The following is a 14,575-nucleotide window of genomic DNA, read 5'->3' on the forward strand; positions in this document are numbered from 1 at the left end:
TCTTTCCCTTGTACTTGTGAACTGGTACTTCAGTTCTGTAAAAACAGTGTTTTGTGAAGGGTTCATAGTGTTTCATTTTGAAGTTGACCTAAAGTTGCTTATGAATGGTGGATGGTATACATGGAATTTAGAATATGAATAATTTTTATTCTGTGAATTGCAGATAAATTTGATTTGGAATGCATTTGAACATCTGAATTCAACAGATGAACACATTCTCTCAGAAGACAGTAATAGTGAAAAATACTTCACTTTTAAGATACATTCTTTCATGTGTTATGCTTTATGAGTTTGTCTTGGAAAAGGACAGTTAAACTTATTCTGGAGAAATTAACAAAGTCATGATCTTTCTCTGCTGTTTTTCATATTAGCAGAGTAGTTTTATTTTAGATTGCATTGTCTATTTAATATGAAGCATTTAAAGTAATTGTTTCTGAAGTTGAACTTTCATGAATATTGAATGTCATGAAATAATTGTTTGCTTCTGATGAAACCTTGCTCCACTGAGGTCCATGGCAGTAAGATTTCATCCTTCTGTTTTTGTAATTTTCAGAAGAAACTGTTTACCACTCATAAGTACAAATGCAGCCTGAAGTTTTGGTTGGAATGTGTTATGTGAGGCACGTTGTCTTTTAACACTGTTATTTGTGGGACGATTGAGTCAGTTCTCTGTGTGTGTGTATGTGTACGTGTGTAAGTGTATATTACACTTGGACATGCTCCAGTGGTAGTTATTTCAAGAAAAGTTTTTAAAAAAAAAAAAAAAAAGAAAAAGAAGTGTCATCTTGGTTATCTCACAGTCTTAGGAGCCCTGGCAGCTCATGCTGGAATGACTGAGAACGTTCTCATCCCTAAATGATGTTCTTACCTCTTGTGAAGTGGAAGCCCTGAAACAGAAGTTATGGACCAGGTGGTGTGTCTAGGCCAGAAGCATTGCTCTTCCCAGCCAGCTGCATTGGTATCAATTGGTTTCACTCTGGTAATGCACCAGGCTGTGCACTGCAGCTGAGAAGAATTTTGCTTCGTGATCTGTGTTGAATTTAGCTGTGGCAGTTGAGTAACTATAATATCTTTAATCACTGCTGCTAAATCCAATAAGAATCATAAATTGAATCTCAGAGATACTATTTTATTTGTAAGTGTGCATTTTCCGTGGATTTAAAATAGGGGAAAAATAACTATTTCTTGAATTATGTTTAGAGTAGATGTGAGCTCTAAGTATTTTTAAAACAAGCAAATTTACTTATTGCAGAATCAGTTTTGGGTGGGAGAATTAACCATGTAGTTTCAGTACAAAGAGTACAAAATTAATTTCTTCTGAGCACTTGGAGGGTGATAAGAATACTGTGATTAGTACTTGCTTAATGAAGATACTTCTGTTCAGCATTTAACAAAATGGATTATGGTACGGATCAGGTTGGCTAGGAATCTTAAGCAGTTTGATAATACATAAAAGGAACAGTGGTAACATAATGTGGGACAATGTACATTTCTTAAGAAGCATTAGGTGTTTCTAGGCAATGCAGAGCTAATCTACATCTGGTTCCACATTCCTTTGCAAACTGAAAAATCAGTAAATAAATTATGGAATCTGTAATTTACTAAACACAAGATCTTCTAAGAAATCTTTCTAAGAATGTGGTGGTATCAGTGTGGCATATTTATTTTGTCTGTTTCCCTCATTAGAAAATAAATATCTTTACCATATTTCCATTCAGCTTTTAACTACCATAGTTTAAAAAACAAAACAGTTCAACTAAAGTTGTCCTAAGTTGTTGTGTCATAACCCATGTTCTGTTGTATCTTTGTGGGCTTGTATTCCTTTTATAAATAATTCTATACAGTTAAAACTCCAAAACTTAAAGCCTGTAACTCATGGGGTTATCTGGCCTCACATATTAATTTGTTTTCCAAAAATTTCTAAGTAAATATGCAAGATACTTCAGGTTTTCTTTTTTTCCCAAGTTTGTTTTCTATAGGATTGTTAAAAAGTTTGACCTGGTCCCAAAAACTGGAGAACAATCTTTTGAAAAGACAGTATCTTCGAATATACAGACAAATTTTTGAGGCTCTTCTGTAGAGATAGACCCTTTCTCAGTCCTGAATAAAATAAATGTATCTTTGTTTGTGGCATGGAACTGACCAATTAAATTTTGTATTTAAAACAAGACATGGCATTCTTGAAGGAAATATTACTGTTAACTTTACAATTTAAATAATGCATGTTAGTCATTATTTGAACTGCTATGGTGCACCTAACCGAAAGTGTTTGGTGGATTCCTTGAGCAACATTTGAGTAAATGAACGATGCCAATTATTTCAGTAAGATGACCTATATACTTAAAGTTTAGGCTTGTATTGAAGTACCTTTCTGAACTTGACTCATTGTCTGTTCTTATAGAAAAGGGCTAAATGCCTAAACATCTCTTTAAGTTTTACCTAGTTAAGTATACAACAAATTGGCTGTGTCTAAGTGCATACTTAAATTAGGCATATACTTATGTATGTTACTGGCTAAGGATCTAAATTAGACTGCAGACACACCACTTTAGGAGCCATTTCTGCCATTGGATTTACTTGAGCCACATCCATTGATCCCGTAAAAACCTGCATGAGTATCCTGTTAATTGCAAGATGCTAGCTGTTCAGGATAAGGTCTTGTTCATTAGTCATTTGAAAATCCTTTAGTATTCCAATTTTCAGAAGAACTGGTACATAATACTATGCCTAATTTGCATGCACAGCTGCTCGAACTGTATATTTGAAAGCCTGTTGGTCAGCTATGTGTTAGGCAGGGTGTGTGGCAAAGTACCTGATACTCACAAGCAGTCAGGCAAAATAGGTGTACCTCTGACATTGCATGCCTGACTTCAAAACGAAATCTGTAAAGAGTGCTGAACATTGTGGTAATGACTCAAATTCGTGCATGCTTTTTAAAAAGCCCTGGAAGTCATTATTAAACAGTTAATTCTTAAGTGCTAATAATTTTCCTATTTTTCTCCTTTAGATAGCAAAATCATCTGGTTTGTTACATGTTAAGGAGCAAAGTGCCTCAAAATTTAACATAAATAAAATACATGTAAATAGGAAGCATGAGGAAAAAAATGGGTACTGTTACTTTATCTTTTCTATTCCACCCATGCTACATAAAAATTAAGTTTCTTTTAGATTTGCTTTGTCCTTTGGTCATATCCAACTGTAACCCAGTCCTTGTTGCAGATCTGTAGAGCAGTTTTGCAACACTTTTTTCTTCTTTTTATTTTTTTAAAGTATGTTTCCTGTGGGCCCGTTGGAACTGGTATAGTTAACACTGCAGTGTTGCGAAACTTACCTCATATTTTGCTTTTGATGAGACTCTTTATATATTAATTTTAAAATTTTTTAAAATTAGAGATTTTATAGTTAAAAACATACGCCTTTTGAACCAAAGCAGTAAAAGCCACTGGCATTGTATTTGTATTAGTATTTTAAAAGAATGTTTAAAACAAAAACATTTTCTTTATCAAAGTGCATGGAGTAATACCAAAGGGCTCAGCTGGGTAGCATATATAGATCATTAATAATCTAGTGTAATTAGAACTTTTCTGCAGTTTTTCGGTTTAGTGTTTAATGTTTGTGCCCGTTTAAATCCCTTTGCATTTCAAAATTAATTTGTATATTTAATTGTAAATCATAAGTGTTTAACGATTAGATCTTCTGATTTTTGGAAGTTTTTTGGGGGTTCATTTAGCAGTTGTGAATAGTGATGGATGAAACCTGCATTTAATTCATATTAGATATTACTTAAATTTTTAGCATGACAGGAGGATTATAATCTGGTTGGAATAGTAGGAAGTACATATTTTGGAAGAATACAGGTTTCTTAGCTGGTCAGTTAAGATTTTCTTCAATTCTGGTAAATTTAACATGAATTTATCAAAGTTTCAGATAAACTGAGTTGACCCGAATGTGCGACAGTACAAATATAAATTTTTTTCTGCTTTCCCTTCTTCCACCTCCAGCTTCACTTCTAGTATGTATTGTGTGAAGTCACAGTAATTCAGTAGTTTTTATTTTGTTTTTATTAAGTTTTACATCCAAAGTAGGTAGCACCAGAGGAATTAAAAGCACAGATTTCAGTTAGCACATACTTTGTTTTTACCTTTTTTCTTTTTTTTTTTTCTTTTACTGATTTGGTTATTTGCCATTTCTGGGGATTAAACTTTAAAAAATGTTCTTCTTTTCTGTATCTGATGTTCTGTGTGCTATTAGTGATGCAGCCAACACGAACGGTTGTCATGTGTAAAACAACTTTCGATCACCGCGAAAACACCGCCCTGGGAAAGCGTCCATGCTTGATATCGTTTGGTTCATGAACATTAAGTTTCCAGTACAGGTGACCCATAGCTCAAAGTGTTAAATAATTGTATACATTATTCAGTTTTTAAAATAATAATCCATTAATGAGATTGCTAGTCTTTGAAGTTTTGCTCACTTTTGTTTTTCCTAGTAGAGCAGGGTAAAAGGAAAAACTTGTTCTTATTTGTTTCTTTGTAAGGATCTGGTAGATAGATTCATTGTTATTTGTTACATTTTTAAATGCAAGGGTAATTGTTAAATCATAGAAAGAGTAACATCTGTGTAGTGTTTCAACTCTGTTAACGCTTTCCTTTGCTTCTTCAGGTAAAATCCCAGATGAAGCCAAAGCCCTTTCTCTATTGGCGCCTGCTCCTACTATGACAAGCCTGATGCCTGGTGCAGGGTTGCTCCCTATACCTACACCAACCCCTTTGACTACAGTAAGTGAAGTGCAGTCGCTGTTTGATTTCTGGTTTCCTCTTTGCTCGGTAGCCTTCTCTGTTCAGAGAACAAGAACTATCTGACCCATGGATGTTGTCCTCATGTATGCTAGATCAGTGGTGGTTTAGCTGTGGTGCCTATATTCAGGGTAGATCACAAGATGTCCATGCACTGCCTTTCCTGGGTTTTTCTTTCAGATTGATCTTTTGCAGGATAGTGGGTAAATACCTGGTTTGGTTGAGTCCATTCTGATTGTTATTGTTCCCTAGACTCATTAATTTGGCCCAGTGGCAGTGGTATCTAACCTCCTTTTGTTAAAGCATAATAGTTACATTGACCCAGTTCTTTAGAATATTAAAATGCTGCATTAGGGTGCTTTTACTTGATATCTCTACAGCTGGGCTTTTGAGGGTTTGCCTAACCATGATTTCACTACAGAAAGCATAGAAACGAGTTGCCGCTACTTCTGTTCAGTTCCCTTTTACCTCTGTAAGCCTTTCTTGACATCAGTGGGCTGCTGTGACCTATTCAGGGAAAAATCCCGGTTCAAATAGAGCATTTTTCTCTTCTGTTACATAAAAACAGTTACTGGTGACTTGTTGAGAATTTCTCACACTTGTTAGAATTTTTTTTTTCTGGAAAGGCAGTTGCTTTTCATGTGCACGAAATAAAATTCAACCTAGGAACTCAGCAGACCAATTTAGTAGTGATTTTTATGTGGCTTTTTTTTTAATAACATTCCCCAGGAGAGATTCAATTCCCAGATCCAAAAATGAGAGCTGTATTGTGCTTCTTCTCCAGGCAGTGACTGTGTTTGTAGGAAGAGGACTTAGACTTAATATCCATCTCATTTCCACTGTGGTTAATCTTGCCTTACATTATGTGTTTGTCCAAAAGGTACCTTGTCTGTCCCTTTGATTAACTGATAGCTATTACAGAACAAAGGGGCCCTGGGCACTGCAAATTCCCTTCTCCCTTTGCTCGGCAAGGGCTCAGCAGTTACTCACCTATGCCTAATACTTGTGGCAAAAAATTAGAATATTAGCAGTGTCTGAAGGTGTCTCACTCAATTTGATTAACTGTAAGCATTAGAAAGTCAAGACTGAATGTTTTCTGATTGATAGACTGCATCCCTGACCATACCTCTTTGATAAGGTTTTAACTGATAGCCTAGAGAAAATCTTAACTATAGAAGGTTATTCTTTTATTCTTTCTGTACTTTGAAAAAAGTACTCAGTTGGGACCTAAAGTTTAAAGTATTGTCTGTATTCATTACATTCACTTTTACAAAAATGCACAAGGCAGGGAAGTATTACCTAGTGAAGTATTTCCCACCAGTGCATTGTTGCAAAGCATGTTTTTGTGTTTTCCAGCTTGGTGTTTCACTTGGCACTTTGGGGGCTATACCAGCAGCAGCACTGGACCCTAACATTACAGCACTGGGAGAAATACCACAGCCACCAATTATGGGGAATGTGGATCCATCCAAAATTGATGAAATCAGGAGAACAGTCTACGTGGGAAACTTGAATTCCCAGGTAGCTTTTTTTTGAGTGTAATGGAAATGCTAATGGAGTTGTAGAATTGTAATTTATGAATTCTAATTTCAAAAGTTTTTATTAGTTGATGACAACAAGAATTTAAACAAAAAAGTATTATTTTTGGTTACTAGTAATATTTTGAATTTTGAATGCTCCTGTGCCAATCAGATCTGACCAGACTGTGGAATTCATTATGACTGGATACCAGAGAGATCCCACTGTAGCTGAATTCAGGAAACATACTTACGATTGTGTGTGTTGATCAAATACCCAGCTGGGTTGTGTTAGCTGAGCAATGCCTCAGAAGTCGAGAGATTATGGTAGCTTTCCGCCACAACACTGTGCAGTTAAGCACAGTAAGATGGAATGATGTGTCCTAGTGGAAGTTGCAAAATTAGCATAAATATCTTTGAGGTTCTATAATAGGAAAGTTACATCTTCCAGAAACTTGTTTTTTCATCAATTGAAATACAGTTTGCTTTTGATTGATAAAACAATATTAGTGTTTTATTTGGGGTTTGTTGTTTTTTTTTTTTTGACTGCCATAGTCACTCCTAGAGTGATTGTGAAAAAATAAAACAAGCTAGAAGCTAGTAGAAAAACAGATAAAAGCTAAGTCTTGTAATATTGTTTGTATTTTTTTTTAATTGATCAAAATTCATGATCAATAGCTTGGACACGTGTATAAGGAAGTTCCTCATCAGTTATTTAAAATGTGTTCCCTAAAAAATGAAGAATCTTGTGCAAATGCTTTTTTGACGTAGATATAGTACTTCATGGTTTGCGGTTGCCCTGTTTTAAATTGTAGAATGTTCTTTAGATTAATGGGGGGGGAAAATCTACCTTTCTTAAAGTGTAGCATTATCAAATGCATGTAGCAATGGGGAGGTACCTTTCCAAAATCTGTAGCTCTTAGGTTGCCTGATAATATTGCATAGGTGGTTTTCATTGTATATTTTACTTCAGCTGATTTCTTCAACTCTTTCTAGACTACAACAGCAGATCAGTTGCTTGAATTCTTTAAGCAAGTTGGAGAAGTCAAATTTGTGCGAATGGCAGGTGATGAGACACAACCAACGCGATTTGCTTTTGTGGAATTTGCAGACCAAAATTCTGTACCTCGAGCCCTTGCCTTTAATGGAGTTATGTTTGGAGACAGGCCACTGAAGTAAGAATTTAATTATCTGTATGACTATTAAGTAAGAGATTTCTTTGTACTCTTACACATTCATGAATCTCATGCGCAGGAAACTGCTGTGATTAATATTTTTCAATATAAGGACCTACTGTTAGCAAACTGGAACATTTTTATAAACTCCAGTTTCAAAGTTGGGCATAATTTTCTCTGAGAAGAATATGGATGGCATGGAGTAATACAGATTTGTATTTAATCTTGAAGTAGTGGAGGCCATAATAGTTAAACAATCTTCAAAGTCGTTAGTACAAATTAAGCTTTCTATATCATGTGTATGTAATTAGTAGACCTTAACACAGAGATTCGATCTGAAATAGAGAAACAGATTCCTAGACTTCTACTAGAAAATATTTTAACACAGAAATATTGTGCCACATTTATTCAGAAGTGGTAGGGTTTGAAAGCAAGAGACCTTCCAGATACTTAAGACAAGTGTTAGGATAAATCTGTAGTTTTGCTGAACATTGAAGTTTTTACTTGTACATGGGAGTTGAGGTGGTTTTCCTTCTTAGTTGTTTTTCATTTTCACTTTTCTACTGTTTGGCAGTTGAAGTTGTTTCATTTTTCCTTAATTTAGAATAAATCACTCCAATAATGCAATAGTGAAGCCTCCTGAAATGACACCACAAGCTGCTGCCAAGGAACTGGAAGAAGTGATGAAGAGAGTAAGAGAAGCGCAATCTTTCATATCTGCTGCTATTGAGCCAGGTAGGTATATTATGTTCATTACCTAACAGACGCGTTCTGTGTATACTTGGGCACATGCTTTTAAGAGCATTTTCAAACACAGGAAAAAGGTACTCAAAAGTGAACAATATATTTTGCAAAAAAAAAAGAAAAAATCAAACTGCAACAAAGCAGGTGAATGAAGCTGACTTTTTATCTCGTCACGTTGTATTTCCAGACACATGCTTATTGAATATTTTAAAATTACAAAGTTAATACTAAATACTTTTAAATTCAAAGTATTTTCAAACTTTTAAAACAAAATGCTTCTGATTTTATTTTGTTCTCCTCTAGCACCCATTGTTGTCATGATCAAAGGGAGCTAGCATGGTTCTGAGAGCAGTATTATTATGTTTTCCTTATCTGCAAGAGATTAATTTTGTCCCTGTGCTATGCTCTTTTTTTGGCTGGCTCAAGACTGTGTGTATCCTCATAGCAAATGGGATCAGAGAATGAATCTGGGATAGAACTTAACATACTCTAAAGGACGTTTTTTTTTCACCCAGATTGGTTCCTTGATCCCTGTTAACATTGAGGTGTCAAGTCAGGGAGGAAGGTGTTGGTGGGTTGAGAGGTTAGAGAGATTTCATTGCTGATTTATTCTGACTTAAACTGATTGCAAAACCACAGCATGAAAAAGTTCTCAGCTTGTTAAATTTACAGTTTAGATCCTCCTTTTTCTTTTCATCAGTGAGATTTTGTCATTCGTCTTACTAACAAACCCAAGCATTGTCTTACATAGGTTAGATAACGCAGAGTCTTGAGGGTTATTTTTTTTGGGGGGGGGTGGAGATGGGTGAGTATCTTTTTAAGGTTGGAATTAAAATAGCTCTAACATTTCCTCTATGTTAAGCAGCAGAATAACAATCTTTTAGAGTCTGAACCAAAGTCTGGTGAGGTCACTGTTAAGGTTTCTGTTGACTTCCTGGCCTTTGGATCAAACTTTGCAACCTGTTCTCTCCATCCCTTCCTCCCGCAGAACAGTGTTTGAGGACTAAAACTTCAATATTTGTACAGTGGTTGAGTTGTCTAAGAGTATAGAAAATACTAATTCTTATTTACATTTTATGGTTGTTTTCAAAATCATGCCCTCTAAATTTATTCTTCTCAGATTATTTAAAAAAAAAAGACAGTAATTATATTAAATAATAGACCAAGAGGAGAGCATGTTGTGATCTTGTGCATTGTGGCAGCAACATAAATCCCATTCCTAATAGAGCTAGCTGTTTATAATTATCTGGTTTATGTGTACTGCTGCAGGATGGCTGCACTCAACGAGTATATGCAATGACTTTCTTGGATGTTTCTGAAGGATATTTGCAAAGAAGGAAGATGTTCAAAGAGTAGGCCCCTTGCACTATATGTGGTACATTCCACTTGTGCCAGATTGTTAACTGGGATCTTTAAATGTTCTGAGCTTACACTGCAAAGTGGTTTTTTCCTCTCAGAGTCTGGAAAGAGCAGTGAAAGAAAAGGCGGTCGATCTCGTTCCCATTCTCGTTCAGAATCCAGGTCTAGCTCAAAATCCCGATCTAGAAGGAAAAGATCACACTCAAAGCACAGGTAGGTACAGTTTTTATTTTGGACTAAGAAGTCATACTGGGGTTTTTTGAATGGTGGTGGTTACTGACCTTTCATACTGAGTTGTAAGACAAGTATCCCTGTACAGAAGATGGTTAACTTACACTGAGCAGATACACTTTCTTTCTAAATGCTAAATGTTTTCAGGATTACTTTCAGTTAAAACATACTAGAAGGCACTTTCTGTGTCCTGTAGCATAACCATTTCTATGGTGTTGTGGTACATTTTGTGCCATATAGCATACCATGTTGTAACCTGTATTTTGTGGATTGAACGTGTAGTTTCCTGTTAATGCCCTGAGCAGATAGGCTGGGTGGTTTTGCTAGCAGAAAGTTCCTGATGTCCTGAACTTCTAAACATTGAATTAACAATTACAGTGTTTTTATTTACTGTACTGTAAATGTAAAGCTATAGTTTTTAAAAGTGGAAGAAAAAAGCTTTATGGGCAGTGGTTTGTTTTTCAGATTTTGCTTGCTTGCACTTTAAAAAGGTGGGTGCTGTCAGTGTTGCTGCATCAGCTCTGTTGCATCTTTTCGTACATCGTCTTCTATAGAGGCAGGTAGAATTCTTTGAGGTAGAAAAAAGCTGGCCAGACAAAGTTATCATCAATTATACTACCAAACAGGCTTCAGTTTTGCAGTAGCGAGACACCACAGTACATGTTAGCTAATGACATCAAAATATTAGGTACCTTTTTAGCGGAAGAAGAATAATTTGATCACTTCCTTATTGCGTGCTTCTCTGCTGTTTCTCTGACTCAGGACATAACTGAAAAACAATCTTTATTTTGTATAACTCCACAGTAATCTCAGTACTATTTTGTATTGACACAAACCAAATTGATTTTTAGAAGATAAACTTGATAAAGATTTTTTTTTTTACTTCTGGAAAACCTGTGCCCTAACTACTGTTGATGTTTATGTTTTGTTGGAGGGTTTTTTTTAATTATGTAGCACTGCTACTGTCAATTTCGAGAACATGCTGAAAAAAGGCTAGTCTGATGTGTTGAGGCTATGTCATCCCTAAGAATAAACTATCCTCCTTACCTGTGTTTTACTGTTTTATAAGCCACTTATGTGGTTTTCATCTCTAAGATATAAAATTCATTCAAGATCTTATTTTGACTAAATTGTGCTTAATTTGACCTCTAGTTAGTTTGAGTTTCTGCTCTGATAAGTGGAGCAAAGCTGTAGGCAGAAAATGGCTGCCTCTCCTCTCTTGCTGGGATATATTACTCTGTGTGTCTTGAACTGCAGAAGACAGGTGGATCTGGTATTTTTTGCACCTCCTTGTTCTTCAGGATTTATTGGGTAATATACGTGGCCTTTCTGTCTTTGGTAAGTTAAACTTCATGGTACCTTAACCTCTCAGGCAAAGTATCCAATGCTGTGGTTTTTGAAACTTTATGTTCAAATTCAGCTTTCTATTTTTGCTTTACTGGGAACTGTCATCTTCCAAAAACAGGGAATATTTTGAAAAAATATTTTAAATCTTTGAAAAAAATTTTTAAAAATAGTTATTTTAGAAGTCTTATTTTCTTCACCAAATCTGTTACTATACTATATGTATTTTATCAGAATTGGATTTTTATTAAAGTATCTGCACATTATTTGCATTGATTTTCATGTAGTAAATGCTTATTCCTTTCCTTGAGAATTATTGTAATTGAAATCCATGCTAAGAAATCCTTTCAGCTGAAAAGGTAACTTGATTAAATGCTGAGCCACAGATAGTGGTTTGATTTTCTTTTTGCTGGATTGTTTTTTTTTTTAAGTTCATTTAAATTGCAAGGCTGGAGACCAAAGCACAAAGAGACCAGTTATAGCCATGTTTCTTCAGTGACCAAGACTGCAATAAGTGACTGGGCCTGGAAATGAAAGCAAATGTAACTAATTATTTTTACAAGGTGCTAGAAGTTGTTTGTAGTAGATTTTATGCACTGTAATTTACTAAGGACAGCTATCCTAATGTATAAATTCATGTTTTCCAGAGTGTTCAAGGAGATTCTTACGAAACAAGGTTATTGTTTAAGTGGTGCACTGTTTCAAAAGAGGGCATGTGCACCTGGTGAGGAATAAAGTATCCATATTTGCAAAAATGTTGGTAGGCAGTGTGTTACTGAGGTGTAACTCCTTATACAATTTTATGTAGTGAGGCAAAATTTATGTTTCTTTTCTTTTGTTGGTTGCCCTGATTCTTATGACATTTCAATACTTCATATAGAAGTAGATCTGGCAACAGATCACTCTCAAGACACAAGGACAGACGCAGATCCAGAAGTCCCCTGAAAAAACGATCCAGGTCTCGGGAAAGGCGGAAGTCAAGAAGTCGTTCTCACTCTCGGTGAGTTCCACTCCTAAGAAATGATACTGTTCTTAGCGCACAGTACTGAGTTTTTGAACAAAACCTTATTCACCTTTTAGGTGACGGTAAAGAGTGGCATCTTTAAATGCTTTAGCCTGTCCCTAGGCTTTGTCTGCCTAGAAGAATAGAAAGTTAATTTTAATGCTGAGTTTACTGGTTTTGGCTGGAATAGAGTTAATTTTCTTCACAGTGACTCATATCGTACATACGGGGTTAAACCACCACGCTGAGGTACCTAAATTTTGATAGTCTAGTCTCCATTTATACCAACATGCAAGCTGATTGCAAATAGGTTAGACTTTCACTAATTGATTAGGAATATTCTTTGTAGTCTGTGCAACTCACCAAAAAAGCGGATGATGCTTGTTTGATCTATATCTGTTGAGAAGATTCGATTCAAGCTGAACATGTTTGCGCATTCTGAGAACATGTATAAAGCATGAGCTTTTATTTTCGCCTTTGGCTATCTCATATAGGCCATACACTGCTATGGGCACAAATGTGCATGTCTGTTACATGGCATATTTGCATTTCAGGATCTAATACATTTATATTTTACTTAGTCTGTCAATTTTTAAGTCTGACTGTCTAATTATTGAACTGAAATTCCAACAAGATTACATAATTTTCTGAGGGATGAAGTAGTAAATATTCACAAAACAGAAGCGCATATGAAAGTGGCTTCATGAATAGAAGTCTTGGTGCTTTTCTTTCTGTTTCATAGCTGTAATTCCCCTGATTCATTTAAAGGGAGATTTATACTTAGGTTGTGCAGTTGCCTCTTGTTTTTTGAGGGAAGAAGTTTTGTGGAAAAAAACTGTAGATCTGTGCGTCTCGGTCGAAACAGGAATAGACTACGTAGCTAGCAGGGCTTTATTGATGGATCCTTTTGATTCTCTGTTGTTGTTGTCTAGAGCTGCTTGAGATACCTCCTAATTGCAAGGTGCAAGTCCAATGAAATCTCTGTGATAAATTAACTGGAGAGCACTTCTTGAGACATTGTGAGACTGCTGTTGCAGGGATTGTGTGCTGTTTTATCTTTGTCATCTTACATTTCTTCTCTCAGTCTTCTAAAGAAGTATTTGCCAAAACCTGGTGGGAACTAAAGCTGTCAAGTCACAGAGCATATGACAGCCTATTGATTATTAGCAGTTGAGAAGAAGATACAGCCAAATACTTCTTCCTTTGAAGAAAGGTGGGGGCTCTGCTTAGGGCCCTTAATATGTGAAGGAGTCTCTTTGGGGATCTTTAAAAATCATAGAATAGGTACCAATACCAATAGACACAGGAGCTTCTGTCAGTCTAGTTGTCCTGGCCATGTAAAGGCCTTCTGATGTCCTCATGTGCTTTCTTCTGTTTCTTTCTCTGAACAATTGTTTGTTTTCATATGTCCTAGAGGCAGCTCTAGCAGTCATGTGTCTCGCTGCTAGAATGTGAAGCTTTAGTCTCACACTTCCAAATAATCTTCCAGTCAAAGCTGTGAACTAATCAATTTTTGAAGGCTTGGCAATGAGAACATCAGTTGGAATTTTCCTCACTGTTCTTCTTTTTATGAACATGCTTATCCCTGGTTCTGGTTTTACTATGTTAACAATTTTTCAATGATTTTTTAATTCCTAATGACATTACAGAGGATTGAGTTGTTTTGGTAGAGTTTTTTTACCTTACATTTGTCTTTTGTGGTAATTTGTTTAGTGAAATTTTATCCCTTGGGGTTTTTTGTTTTTGTTTGTTTGTTTGTTTGTTTTTTCATTCCTGTGTATTAATCATGGTTGGTCTTCCAGGCAATTCCATGATATCTGTGTGAGAAAACACTGTAGAATAAAGACTTCTGTCAGTCAGCTGTCATTATTCACGAGGGAGGGGTTGGTCTGCAGTCCATTTTATGTGGACACATTTTTAGTAAAGAGTAAATTTACAGATTGTAGAGTTTGGCTCTTCACAAAATGTAGAAAAATTCTGAATGTATATACATATATATAACTATAATGTGAAGAAATGTGTTCTCTGAAGTGTAATAATAATGTTCTGAAGATCTCAGTTTGATTTGATATTGCCTCCCTTTCTCCAGTTTGGTTTAAAAATTTTTCCCACCTATATAACCTTCCCTTCCTGGTGAAGAGGGTGGAAAATTAAAATATTGAATAATTACTTTTTTTCAACAGAGACACATACTTTATCTTGAGCAATGCTCAAGTATGAGTGTGTTTAAGAGTTAGTTGGAATTTTAATTGGAAAATTCGAAGATGAAATAATGAATTTATGTTTGGCTTTTCACAGGGACAAGAAAAGAGACAAAGAAAAGGTCAAGGAAAAAGAAAAGGCCAAAGAAAAGGAGAAAGAGAGAGACCGAGACAAGGAGAAAGAGAGAGACCGAGACAAAGACAG

General features: G+C 35.6%; 1 protein-coding gene across 1 annotated transcript in view; it reads left to right on the forward strand.

Moving 5' to 3' along the window:
• Positions 1–14,575, forward strand: part of SREK1 (splicing regulatory glutamine/lysine-rich protein 1) — a gene marked incomplete at its 3' end in the record, with an annotated part of 19,113 nt that overhangs the window by 4,105 nt on the left and 433 nt on the right. Inside the window, exons 3-9 of the mRNA XM_010138648.1 lie at positions 4,663–4,778; positions 6,153–6,317; positions 7,310–7,488; positions 8,093–8,223; positions 9,690–9,804; positions 12,047–12,166; positions 14,468–14,574. Coding sequence (XP_010136950.1) covers positions 4,663–4,778; positions 6,153–6,317; positions 7,310–7,488; positions 8,093–8,223; positions 9,690–9,804; positions 12,047–12,166; positions 14,468–14,574 — 933 coding nt within the window. The remainder of the gene's footprint in view (positions 1–4,662; positions 4,779–6,152; positions 6,318–7,309; positions 7,489–8,092; positions 8,224–9,689; positions 9,805–12,046; positions 12,167–14,467; position 14,575) is intronic.

Source organism: Buceros rhinoceros, unplaced genomic scaffold, assembly GCF_000710305.1.
Source record: "Buceros rhinoceros silvestris isolate BGI_N320 unplaced genomic scaffold, ASM71030v1 scaffold35476, whole genome shotgun sequence".
Taxonomy (NCBI): domain Eukaryota; kingdom Metazoa; phylum Chordata; class Aves; order Bucerotiformes; family Bucerotidae; genus Buceros; species Buceros rhinoceros.